Source organism: Cyprinus carpio, chromosome B14 (assembly GCF_018340385.1).
Source record: "Cyprinus carpio isolate SPL01 chromosome B14, ASM1834038v1, whole genome shotgun sequence".
Classification (NCBI taxonomy): domain Eukaryota; kingdom Metazoa; phylum Chordata; class Actinopteri; order Cypriniformes; family Cyprinidae; genus Cyprinus; species Cyprinus carpio.
In genome coordinates this window covers 21,644,922-21,658,256 of record NC_056610.1, presented here as the reverse complement: position 1 = coordinate 21,658,256, position 13,335 = coordinate 21,644,922, and the positions used below count along the sequence as shown (strand labels likewise).

The window sequence follows — 13,335 nt, the reverse complement described above, 5'->3', positions numbered from 1 at the left end:
TGCAATTTGTAAGTGCAGTGTAAATGCATGTACTAGTGCTAGAAATATGAATATAAAACAAACAAAAAAATGTGTAGAACCCTGTATGTCTAATTAGGCCTATGCTTTTTTATTTTATTTTTTAAATGGAATGGCATGAAAAAATAATTTCATGGGGAAAATGTTTAAATATGTAATTTTCTTGAGTTAAGATGAGTTTTAAGGGATACAATTAGTGACTGCAGGGGGACTTCAAGAAGAAACAGGGAATGTAGAGAAATTATTTATGAATAATGGGAACAAGCAGACTTTTAAATTATTTTCTGAGTGAGACTTTTAATTGCCACGCATTAATCGCCAATCCACCACATTGTGAATTCAACTCAGTGAACTGACAAATTGGCTTGTAACAGACAGAGCAAACTACATTCAAGGGCTAGTATATGTAAACTATAACTCTGTGGCTACAAAATGGTCATTTTTATTAAGAAATTTGCAGACAGTGATCTTTGGTTCTTCACAAAACATCTTTGGTATAATATAAGAAATAAGCTGCACAAGTTTACATTATAGACCATGCATGGGAAATGAAGACATAAAGTTGGTCTGTGTTTTTTTTATGTGCCCAAATAGCATTTGTTTAAGCATAAACCATGCAAACATGCTACAGGTATATCAAATACAACAACCAGATCATTACAAAACAATAAAAAGAAATACAAAATGTTAAAAAAAAGTCTTAAACCAACACCTTATTCAAATAATTCAGACTGAAATTCCAAAACAGAAGTCGAATGAAAATACAAAACATATGAAGTGCCATATGTCATGAATTTGTGATAGTTAGAAACCACAGCTCTTCATCCAAGGGTCTTTGGCGCATGAAAAAAGTCACAATCTTGCAATGCTGAACAGTTTTCCATTTTCAGCATGATGTACTTTGTTGCCTGGATTTTCTTAACCTTTAATTATCTCTCCACTGTGTGTTTCCATCCTTTTGAAGTGGTGGAGGTTAAAATGAAGTACAGTTTTACTTTGTAGAGCTACGTTTACTGGACACGAGACATTGTTCTGCTGCTATGACTTCTCAGGACCTTCTGGAAGAGATCATCTGTAATGTGGCAAGAAATATATTAAGATTCATTTTACTTTTCTCTTTGATTTTTTTCAGTGCCATCATATGCAAATTTGAAGAGACAGTTTGTTAACTGCATTTATGTGGGAAAAAGTTAGTGAACAATGCATACACACCATTTTTCATTACTTGAGTCCCAGCCTGGGATCAAAAATCGAGAAGAAGATATATTTTATTTATTTTGACAATTCAAGCACAAAAATACATACAGAAAGCTAGCAAGCGAAGAAGAAAGCAATTAAATATCAACACTGATCCACTAGTAAATAATAGTTGATGATATACTAACCCTCACATCAGATGTGCGTCTGATTGTTGAGCCTTCAGCCTGGTCACTCACAATTTTAGGAGCTACAACAAAGTGGCATTCTCTGAAATAAGACTGCTTTTATTATAATGTTTAAGAAAAACTGGTTTATGACTTACGCAGTGGCTTTATGATTACATCAACAGCATGTACTACTCCATTGGTAGCCATCAGATCAGTCTCGACTACAGGCACCCTGTTCACGTATACAGTGGAGTTAAGCTAAAAAAAGAGATTGAAAGATCAGAATGAAATGTAAGATTAAAGAAAGATTGATCATTTATTAACACTTACATCATTCTTATAAAATTTGACATCATTTCTTATAAAACAAATTCAAAAGAAACTCATGTTGTTTTTTCTTTTGAAAACAAAAGATGAATTTTGAAGAAGCCTTAAATGGACCTTTTCCACAGAATGACTGTTAAAAGTGATGAATCTATGAGATGTTTCTACATAAACAATTTTGTGTGTGTGTGTCGGTTCCGCAAAATAACAGCATATATATTTGAAATGACACGAGAGTGAGCAAATAATTAAAGAAATGTAAATCTTTGGGTGAACCGAGCTGTGCTGCCATTCAAAGGTTTGGGGTTAGTACGATTTTTTTAAAAAAAAGAAGAAGAAACGAATGCTATTAATAGTATCAGTGTTACAAATCGTTTCTATTTTCAAATAAATACAGATCTTTTGAACTTTCTGTTTATCAGAAAATTCAGAAAAAACAAATATCAAGCAACACAACTGTTTCCAACACTGATTATAAATCAGCATATTAGAATGATTTCTGAAGGATCATGTGACACTGAAGACTGGAGAAATGATGCTGAAAATTCTGGATTAAATGAAATTATTTTATCAGTTATTTTAGAATGTAATATTGTTTCACAATATTACTGATTTTAGATCAAATAAATGCAGACTTGGTGAACAATAGAGACTTCTTTTAAAAAAACGTACCAACCCCAGACTTTTAAACATCGGTGCACCAATATGTTGGCTTAGATTTCACTTCTATTAAAGATACAGAATCTAAAAAGCATTTCTGGACTCAATAATAAGATGAAATTGATTGTTGAGTACTGACAGTGCCTAACTCCAGTTTATCTCCTGTCAGGGGCGTCACTCTGGTATGTGAGGTCACAGCGCCACTGACCAGGAACTCTTCACCAATGTGGTATCTCAGAAGGTTTGCCAGCTCCTTGGGGTCTCCTATGTACAAAATAGAAAGGAAACAAAAGATGTAGGTGTATTCTGCACATACACAAACACTTAAACTGATTGCAGAGTTCCCATAGAAACAAATAAGACTAGTTAGTGTGTAATGATGCACTGAACATCTGCTTTTCTAACACATATGGTAACACAGGAGACATTACTCATGAGTTTGTTGAGGTCGGCGCGGGGCATTGCATTGAAGGCAGCATTGGTGGGGGCGAAGAAGGTGTAGGTCCCTTTTTTGTTCAGGAGCTCAGACAGGCCTGCTCTCTGAATGATGCCAACCAAAGTGCTGTACAGATGAGAGTTCATTAATGCACATTATTGTAAGTGTATCTTTAGGCGATAGAAGACTGACAGTTCAGATTCCACCCAGTTTATTAGAAATCTGAAGAAATTACAGCATCGAGTTTGAACACGCAAGTACCTGATCATTACGAAAAACGTTTTGAGAGGCCGACACTGAATGTGGGGGAGAAACAGCAGCTGCAAATTCCCTTTCAATAAGACGCTCTTAATGGTGGAAAATATTTTCTTCTAGGTTTTTATAGGGTATTTTGGTTAAATCACCACTGATGTGAGGTTAAATCTTTATTACTCTCAAATACCTCTAGAATGGCTTAAATAGCCATAATCACCTTTTTTAAAGTAAAAAATAAAATGAAAATTTAATTAAAAATCTTGTCATTCTAAACCAAGGTTATTTTTAACTAAAACTGAAACCATAAAAAATAATTATTTACTTGAAATAAAATAAACACTAACTGAAATAATATATAATGAAATAATAATAATTTAGAATGAAATATTAATATAATTTCAATTTAATTGAAATTTAGTTTGCACTAAAATAAAAAAAAATCACTAAAATAACAAAAGCTAAAACTGATAAAATAATAATAGAATAGTAATATAGAATAAGATATATAGACATGTTTAAAAAAAGGTAAAAATACACAACAAAATTACTAAAACTTTAACTAAAAATAAAAAAACTGAAAATATAAAAATCTAAAAAAAAGTGAATCAAAATATTAATAAAAACTATAATAGTATCTCAGTGATAATAAAATAACATATAGCTATGTGTCTTGTGTGGAATACAAAAGGGGAATTTAAAAATGTTAAAATATGAAAAGCATGTGGCATTTGGGCTGTCAAGCTCCAAAAAGCACTGTAAAAACATCATAAAATTAGACTACACTACATTTAATAGCTTTGGTTTGCTGGTGCCTTTTGACACCAAATGCAGTTTGTTTCCAACTGTCTTCTGACTAAATGCCATTCACATCAGTGGGGCCACATTAGATTCAACTTCAAGATGTACTTATGTCCTGGTACTGAATATACGGTAGAAAGCCATACTGGTTTGAAATGACATTGATACCAGAATATATTTAACTATCCCTTTAAAACATCACTGTGAGGATTATCGCCAACGTGCTTACCTGAAACGATCATCTGCCTTCAGGACGTCCATGACAGTTCCCATGGGGGGTGCTAGGATCTGGTCAACGATGAACATATTTGCATAGCGGCCATTTTTGTCATGTGCAGCAATGCAGGCGTTCTCAATGCACAGGCTCTGCAAAGTGAAACGGTTAAGGTTATTGTTTATACAGATCAGCACATTTGTTTCAAAGCTGTCTTTTCTCACAAGACAGATGATGCATGAAGTGGGCTGTGGAAAACGTTAAGGTGATCCAAAGGAGAGGTTTCCGGTGGTCTGTGAATTCCATTACAAAGCAGAAATGTGAGAGCCCAGACTGAACTATACCAGCCTCGCTGCCAGCTACAACATGGCTAGAAAGACAAAACGTGGCTCTTATGTGTTTTTGATGGATTGAGATGGGAAATGGGGAGTTTCATGATGCAAGATATAGTCAAGAAGGATTTATTTCCTTCACCGTCGTCATGAAAATGAGAAGTATTGATATGTTGTTATAAGATTTTGTTCAGTATAGATAGATATTAATGGTTCATTTAAAAATAGCTGCCTGGATTTGGGTTACTGTTGAATTATTCCTTCATGTAGTGTATAATTCAAGACTTACATTTCTGAACACAAACACTCTAAGTTTCAATCCACCAAGGGTCTCCAACTCCTGCCCATGGTAAAGGCTCTTGGAGGAAAACTTCTCCTTGAGAATGTGGTTTCTCAGCAGTTTCTTCATGTCGGGTGTCATGGCCAAACTCTTGTCTGCATGCAAATTACACAATTACAGTTATTTCAGAGTTTCGTAAGGCTCAGTTGCTACGGTAGCTCAAAGAAAATGGAGTGATCCAACCTTTAAAAGCATCGTTCAGTGGAGCTAATAAAGTCACAGCCTCAGAGCCAATGAGATGATCAGTAAGACCGGCATCTTTAAAAAGCCTGGAGGCTGTAGTAACAACGGATTCCTCTACAAGCTCCAGGAGGGTCTTGGCTAAAAATAAATAAATAAATAAAAAACAGTACAGTATTAAAAATATAAAAAATGATATGTATAATATGCATTAATTCCATTTTCAGCAAAAAAAAAAAAAAAAAAAAAAAAAAAAAAGATTTTAATATTTAAATATACAAATATCATGTAATGCTAATTCATTACATTTGAATATTTAAATGTACAAATAACATCATCATATTGCTAATTCATAAATATCATTATGTTATTTTTGTGTCTTCCTAAATTATTAGAACATAATCAAAAGTTCCTATTATCTGATTTTATGCCCTCAAAATAAATCAATAAATAAATCAGCATGAATTAATTTCAAAATTATTACATAGAAATATATATAATAGAATATGTGTAATCAAATTATTGTATGTATCAATTACATTTTTGACACATTTATAATTTTTTAATAAATTCACATTAAAAACAGTGTCATGACATTGACATTTAGGCTAGATTTACTAACAGCTTGCACCAGTGCAAACCCACTTTGGCACCTTGGCATTAAAAAACTACTGTCAAGATTTATTAAAGGCATGCAGTGAAAAATTAGCAGCGAAAAGGCATGGACAGTTATTTTTTATCCAGACCTTATTTGCATATGCATTTGTTGGAGTTTCCCTCTCAGAAGCAACATTTATGGTAGGAGAGTATTTAAATGAAGACAGAGGTTATTTGCACTAAGTGAAAATAGCAGCATTTTTTAGTGATATGCTATTTACACTAAGTGCAAATAGCTACAGATTCTATTTACACTATGTTAAAAATAGCAGGATTTTCTGCTATTTATACTACTTATTGCAAATAATGGCAATTGTCTGCACCTCAGTATTGTAACACATTATAAATCAGTATACAATAATAATTTATTGAGTGTAAATTTTAATTTTAATTCAAATGATTAAATGCATGCCACCTTATTGGCACAATAAAGACCTCACTACACCTACCTAACCATACCTGATACTTTAATTTCAACTTTTTGATTATTTCCTTAATTTTCATTGAAAATAAATGCTTTTCTGATGTGATTTGAAATTTGAAAAGGGAGAAAAAAAGTTTGCCAAAAGGCGGATTCTATCCCGGGTTGATCGCGTCAAGTGAGTACAACACACATTTCAGCATCTGCGACACTGGAACTGATGATATGCGACTGTCTTTTGTTATCTTGACTAGCAGATTCACACGTTGGTGGGCAGAGCTAGTGTAAACAGCCTCAGCCAACAAGGCGGGCTATTTGCACTTAGTGTAAATAGACACTCCGTTAAATGAATCATGCAAGTTTTACTAAGGTTTGAGCTAGTCTCTCTGCGCTGTTCTTGGTAGATTGGGTTGGTCATTATGGAAATGATCCAGCTTTGTCTGTGTTCTTCATTTCAAGCACTGAACTTTCCACTCCCATCTGCGCTTTTATGGGATTGTGCTCTCACACTGATTTGCCCTGTTTAGTAAATCTGGCCCTAAGATCTTCTAAAGATCAAACCTGAGTCAGGGATAAGAAGTTCATTGACGTAGTGAATGACTCCATTGGTTCCAATCTTGTCTCTCTGCGTGACGATGGCTTTGCCGTTGATGGTCATCTCTTCGCCATCGCAGCCAACTTCCAGCACGGTGCCCTGCAGGGTCTCCAGAGGTGTTCCAGCCACAATGGACTCAGAGCAGTGCAGGTTCTTCAGAATGTGGTAATTCAGCAGATCTAAAGTGGACGGAGACCAAAAAAAAAATTCTAAGTAGATGACAACATCAGCACAATTGTGAAACCGTGACAACTGTTCTGGAAACACAAAAAATAAAACCAATGTTGCAACATCTGGGAAGTTTCATTTCATTTTCTACATGTTTCTGCTCTTATTATACATAAATCACAAGTGTACATTATTCCTAACCAAACGTTTGTCTTCAGAATCTTTTAGTACAGTCTAATAGCTTGCTTGGATACTGAAACTATTTTCCTGCTTGGCTGACATTACGAACAAATCCCTCTTACTTCCAACCACCTGGCTCTATTCTGCTATAGACAAAACACCTACTTTTCACAATCCAATCAATTCCCAATGGATAAAATTAAATCCCACACCCTTTTTTCTCACTGAATATCCAGTTTCCCTCAGAAATGCATCATATTTGAAAGTAAAATGAAAATTGCTTCATGCTGAAAAAGAGCAAAAGCAAACCTTTGAGAGCAACAGGGTCTCCCAAAATTCTGGTCAGCGTTTCTGGAGGAATCTTCTCAAAGGCTTCGTTGGTTGGAGCAAAGATGGTGTAGGAACCCTCATTCTCCAACAGACTGGTGAGGCCAGCGGCAGCAACCGCAGTCTAAATGTAAAGCAAAGGAGGTGGTTCAATGGACTTTGCACTATTTATACTACTGAATGCCTACTAAACCAGCAAATTCCCTCAATAATGATATAAGATCTACCCGTAGAGTGTCCAGGTCATCATCAGTGTCAATCAAAGAGTTGACATTATTGGTAATGGCTGTGATGACCCTGTCAACAACATGCACAATTCCATTGGTGGCATGCTGGTCTGTCTTCACAAGCCTTGCACAGTTCACTGTAACAACCTGCAACAAAACATATGACTGGTAAAGTACACAAAACCTCACAGCAAATCATTTGGAATATACACCAGTTGACACAAATCTTAACAGCATTACATAACCATAGAGAAAGTAAACAACATATTTCCATTCAGAAAATCTAAACAAGACTCTTGTTGGTTCAAGCCGCACTGATGGTTTCAGCCAAAGTGGACTTACTCCATTAGAATAATGCTGGATATGAACATCAAAGTCCTGATACATGGAGGGGAACAAAGCACCATGCTTAAGATCGTCAGAAGTCAAGCGTTTGTTGATCATGTGGTAGTGCAGAGCGTTGAGGAGTTCAATGTTGACGTTGCTCACCAGGGCATCCAGAATTTCCTACAGCACATTTTGAAATGACATTGAGCTTATCTTAATAATTTTGCTGCTTTTAGAGTTATAATGGTTTTTGGGAACTCTGCCTTGCCTAAAATGACAGGAAACTCTTTATTTCTTCTACATGATCTATGGAGATGCACTAGTGGGAACTCACAGTGGGAAGTGCAGCCCAAGCCTCATTGCTTGGAGCAAAGAATGTAAAGCTGCCGGGACCTTCGATCTCCTCCTGCAAATTCGCTCTTTCAGAGTACATCTTGGTAGTAGTGGCTCCAATCACACCCAAGGTTTTATAGATGTTCACCAGAGGTAGAGCTTTGAAAAATAAATCCATTTTTTATTGTTATATCATCATAACAAACCTCTTTTTATGCACACAATATATAATTACGTACCTGCTGGACAGCCCTTTTCTCCAATCACCTTCTCATAACCAGGACAGCACTCATAGGTGACCTCCCTACAAAGAAATGTTAAAAACATCACTTCATTGGGTTTCATATAAGATTCTGTACAGATCTCATCAGAAATGGGAGTTCTTCAGGAACTTCTGCAGGAAATCAGGTCTATATTTCTCTCTTTATTACTGTGAGGGCTGTGACCAACTCACTCCTCAATGCGTTTTAAAGTGCATGGCTTAAGCTATACTGTACTTCTTCTTTTTATTTTGTGCCAGGTATTTCCATAATAAATAAGGTCTGTGCTCGAGTTGGTCTTAGAGGGTCATAAAATCTAATTTCCTTTGGAAGCTGAAGAATCCAGAGGTAGGGTATGGGCCAGGGAAACTCCTGGGAGGAAACTCTAACCTGCCAATAAAAGCAATGGGAAATTCCTAGGAACCACCATGCAAAGGTGCAATAATTGGGATATTAAAGATTGACATGTATAGCTTTCCTTAGACGTTTCCTTTTCTGAAAAATGTTATGATTTCTTACTAATGCATTTAATATTTATATGCATAATCACTTTTTACCAGTTCACTATTACTAACTCACTACTGAAAAAGGTTTGTTTTTCCAAGAAATAAACGTTGCATTATTTCATGAGGGTAAAATGGGGTTTTACAAAGACACAGTGCTTGTATTGAGACTACTAAGTCTATTTCAGAGCCATTATAGACTTGAATGAAAAATATATTTCTGCTTATTTTAACTTTATACTCATGTAACATAAGAATTTGCTTTTGCATAATTCTTCCCATATCATGACTTACAGTTGTTTGACAAGATATTTTGGCGAGGAACGCTTGAGGATACTCTGATGATATATTCCATGGTATGTGCATTTAGAGACGGAGGAATTTGAGTTATATTTTTTAAAGGTTGCTGACATACCAATCTCAACAGATTGTTAGCATACTATCTTGAGCGACCCACAGCATCTTAGATGGTGACAGAGTGAAAAACTAGAAGGCAAATCTAAATAAAGGCAACAATCCTTACATTCAGGCATGGGACAGACTTTTAAAACACACGGAAGAAGAAAGCAGATTGAACTGATTATCAAAACAGATGGTAACTCAACTTCTGTTTGTCCTCTGCCAACATAAGCAAAGATGGTAGCCATGGATTTCTGACTAAATAAACAGCTTGGCCACAGAAGTTACATATTGTGCACTTTCAAGTGGTTCCAAGAAGCTTTGTGAAAACTGTATTATGTTGAAATCGATATTTAACGTGGGTGGTCATCTGATTCATCATTTTTCATTTTCTAAAACGTCTCACTTCCTTATATCAGAAGTGACAATATAATTTTCCATACAACTTCTTCTTAAACAGAAGATGAGGCATAAATGTTTATCATTTTTAATAGGTTTGCTAAAATCATCCAATCATATCATCACGATTACAGTATATATCAATATAACCAAAAAATGTTTCTTTGAAAATAAAGTGCCTGAACCAGGTGGCTAGCAAAAAGAGAGCACTGGGGAGTAATTTGTGAAAAAAGTTATTGGTCTCTCCTCAAGTGACCTGGAAACATTCTGTTCCATGGCACTGACCTTTATGGACCAACCAGACAAAGAGTGCAATTCTTCCCACAAAATTCCTCCAACCCCAAACTTCCAAACCCCAAAGAAACTCTATAAATCAAATGAACTTAAGTGTCACAGAACCCAACCTTGGGCTTTCCAGAGCAAGGTACATCCTTTCACCGCAAGGCTCAGCATTTTTTTCTCACAGACATCGGAGTGAATGGAAAACTCCTTGAGACCTGGTCTCAATGATTTGTGTGTGTTTGGGGATATAAGACTTTCAGGAGTCCCAACTGAAGTCATTTCCTAAAAGCATCCAAGCACCCACAGCAACTCTGACTTCCTTCTTGTTTCTTGAGAACGGCTATGAAAGAAACTCTGTTTAAACATGGGCAGATGATTAAAACAAGTCCTTCTGTGTCTCAAGATTTTCCAGTGCAATTTTAAATCTTGTTCTTGAGCAGAATTGCCAAACAGACAGCACTTGAATGAAAAAATAACTAAATGTTTGACTAATAACAGGCAAAATTAACTAATTAAAAGTCCAAATGGGGCAAAAAATCATTGTCATTCTCCCACAACATTATTATTATTATTATTTTTAATGTACACTACTGTTTAAAAGTTTGGGGTCAGTAAGGCTAAAACTCTTATTCAGTAGGATGCATTAAATTGATCAAAGGAGGTACCCACAAACAAAGTTTCAAGAAAAATATAATGCAGCACAGCTGTTTCCAACACTATTAATATTAATCAGAAAAGTTTCTTTAGCAGCAAATCAGCATGTAGAGTGATTTCTGAAGGATCATGGGACACTGAAGACTGGAGAAATCATTTATCTTTGCACCACAGGAATAAAGTACATTTCAAAATACATCAAATGGAAAAGTGTTATTTTAAATTGCAATAATATTTCACAACTTTAATATGTATAGTGTATTTTTAATCTTTTGGACGGCGGTGTAAATATCCTGATATAGGGTATCACCTAACCAGAATACACTGGGATATTCAAAAACTTCTGCACACTAAACAACCCCCCACACTTGTTGGTGTACCTTATGTAAGCAACATTAATCTGTTACATAATGTCTCCATGCAAATAAACATTCCAGACTCCATTCCAGCATTCTTAATAAGCATCCATCATGTCCTGTGCCAAAACATCAGCTTCATTTACACCCGCGATTTTATTTAAATTTTAAAGTTTAATTTCTGCATTGTAGACACTAATATATTTGTCTGTGGTATGTCCGTGTAACCAATAACACCCTTTCCCCCTGTGGGGACATCAAGTGGATGTCAGTCAAACAGCGTTGCTACAAGTTGTAATTGTGATCCAAGTCTTAGTGCACTGAAGAGCTTTCAGACAGAAAGGCACTCAGATTTGTCAGCCTCGTATTAAGCCACTATTCAGGATGTTAGGCAATTTAACCCCACGAAAACTGTAGCCAATTACCAAGAGACATATGGTTACCATTACTACACAACGCTCTTCTGTATCTACTGTCAACTTGAACTCAAATACCCTGTTCACTGTTCCATTATACAGATGCTTCATGTGTCCACTATGTAAATTTATAACTAGTTGTTAACATTTTAACAAGAAATTTCCTATTCAGGTCTTCAAAAGTTTTTTATTTTAGAATATGCTTCACCAAAGTTGTCCAACCCTATAAATATATATGATAATTGCCCCTGCATAGTATAATAATAATCATTTATGACAACCTGTCCTGCTCTTCAAAGCGCATAGATGATGCATTTTAAATTCCTTACAGCTAGAAAGGTGATAACAATCTTTTATTTTTCGATATAAGTTTATTCACATATATATATCTCAGCACATTCAGGTAGTTTAGATGAAAAAGTCTGTAATAAACATAAATCTAGTTGCATAAATGTGGGAAAAAGACTCTTGCATGACAACTGGGGAAACATTTTCCATCTAGTTATGTCCTGAGAGAGTATTTTTCCTCTGCAACCCTAACCACAACCCTGAAAAGACAATAGTATTTTATCTAAGAAATATTCACTGAATCCAATACACTGGTTCATACTTTTAGCAGTAAAATAATATATTTTCAAAATGCTGTTATCCTGCTAGACAGACAGACAGACAGACAGACAGACAGACAGACAGACAGATAGATAGATAGATAGATAGATAGATAGATAGATAGATAGATAGATAGATAGATTTTCAGTTTCTGTATTAAGATATCTGTGGTAACTCACGTTGGTTTGCCACATATTTTGCGGTGATACCATTGCTTGCAGTTGGTGAAGTACTTCTTGTCCGTTCCTGGAATCTTCTGCATAGCACAAACATTGGGGCTGCAACACAAATCAAATCAACACAGCTTTCTTTAAATGTTCCTAACATGCACCAAATGCTCAATGCATGCTGCAGGACTGAAGAAGAAAAAGTTTTTCAGTGATGATGGGAAAATTATCAGCAGGGTTGCATATAAACCAGAGGCCCTTTATTTGTGTTTCAAATCAAATTTAGTGCACACAATAGTTATCTGCCTTTATAATAATCAATGAAAGAATCAAGAGTATGATCCCTGCGGAACAGCTCTTACCCACGAGCTCTTCCTCTTATCCTGCTGTGCTGAAGAACCGCTTGATATGGGGTTTTCGCGGCGAAAACTGTCGCGATTAAGGTGATAGCCAGGGCAAGCAAAGTTAAGCGCTTCATCTCGCGTCCCTGCAAGCGCACTCCAGAGCGGCGCCGCGTGCGGCAGAGTCCGGCTTAAATACCGAGACCCCGGTGCTCAGGGAGGAGCTTGAGACGAACAGAAACACGACACTTTCATTCACACCATGACAGCTCTGATGCATGTTATTGGATTATAACACTCAAACTCACTGTTAAAGTTTTTATTTGTAATAGGCTAATATACTTTAAACATGTTATACTGCTATAATTATTTAATAGCCTATAGTTAAACCGACAACTGTGCATAAAGTAATTGAATGCAAAATGGAAGTAAAATGAAGTAAATATAGACTATAGCTTATATATAGCCTTTTCAATAGCCTATTCGTGTGTAGCCTATGTAAAAGTACAGTAGTAACCTATCATTAAAATAGTCTTGAAAATGCGTATTGTAAATATGGCCATAATAGGCCTACGTGTAAATTAGTATCCTATCATTAAAATAGTCGTGAAAATGCGTATTTTTTTTTTTTTTTTTTTATGATTTTATTGAATTTGTGTTTTTTTGTTGAAAAAACAAATTGCAATATCAGATAAATGAAATTAATTCTCTCTATATATTTTTCTATTTCACTATTTTTTTGATTTTTAAGGTTTTACTTTAAGTAAAAATAAATGTAATAACCATGAGG

General features: G+C 35.4%; 1 protein-coding gene across 2 annotated transcripts; it reads right to left on the bottom strand.

Moving 5' to 3' along the window:
• Positions 1 to 295: 295 nt before the first annotated feature.
• LOC109069928 (transforming growth factor-beta-induced protein ig-h3) lies at positions 296 to 12,727 on the bottom strand. 2 transcript variants are annotated; one of them, XM_042738569.1, is made up of 17 exons: positions 12,567 to 12,727; positions 12,217 to 12,315; positions 8,399 to 8,463; positions 8,161 to 8,318; positions 7,842 to 8,006; positions 7,500 to 7,646; positions 7,255 to 7,396; positions 6,564 to 6,776; positions 4,928 to 5,065; positions 4,694 to 4,839; positions 4,088 to 4,224; positions 2,801 to 2,931; positions 2,509 to 2,633; positions 1,541 to 1,643; positions 1,404 to 1,465; positions 1,231 to 1,255; positions 296 to 1,090 (listed from the first exon to the last, which is right to left on the bottom strand). In XM_042738569.1, the coding sequence occupies exons 1-17, from the start codon at positions 12,680 to 12,682 to the stop codon at positions 1,029 to 1,031; spliced, it is 2,034 nt and encodes a 677-aa protein (XP_042594503.1). In that variant the 5' UTR covers positions 12,683 to 12,727; the 3' UTR covers positions 296 to 1,028. The 2 variants fall into 2 exon arrangements, with proteins under 2 accessions (XP_042594503.1, XP_042594504.1); XM_042738570.1 differs by lacking the exon at positions 1,231 to 1,255.
• Positions 12,728 to 13,335: the final 608 nt, after the last annotated feature.

Coding starts and splice junctions, on each gene's coding strand:
- LOC109069928 (XM_042738569.1), bottom strand. CDS start 12,682: ATGAAGCGCTTAACTTTGCTTGCCCTGGCTATCACCTTAATCGCGACA. Junction 12,316..12,566: donor ATAAGAGGAAGAGCTCGTGG/GTAAGAGCTGTT, acceptor TTTGTGTTGCAG/CCCCAATGTTTGTGCTATGC. Junction 1,644..2,508: donor ATAAACTGGAGTTAGGCACT/GTCAGTACTCAA, acceptor CTCTTTTTTTAG/CTTAACTCCACTGTATACGT.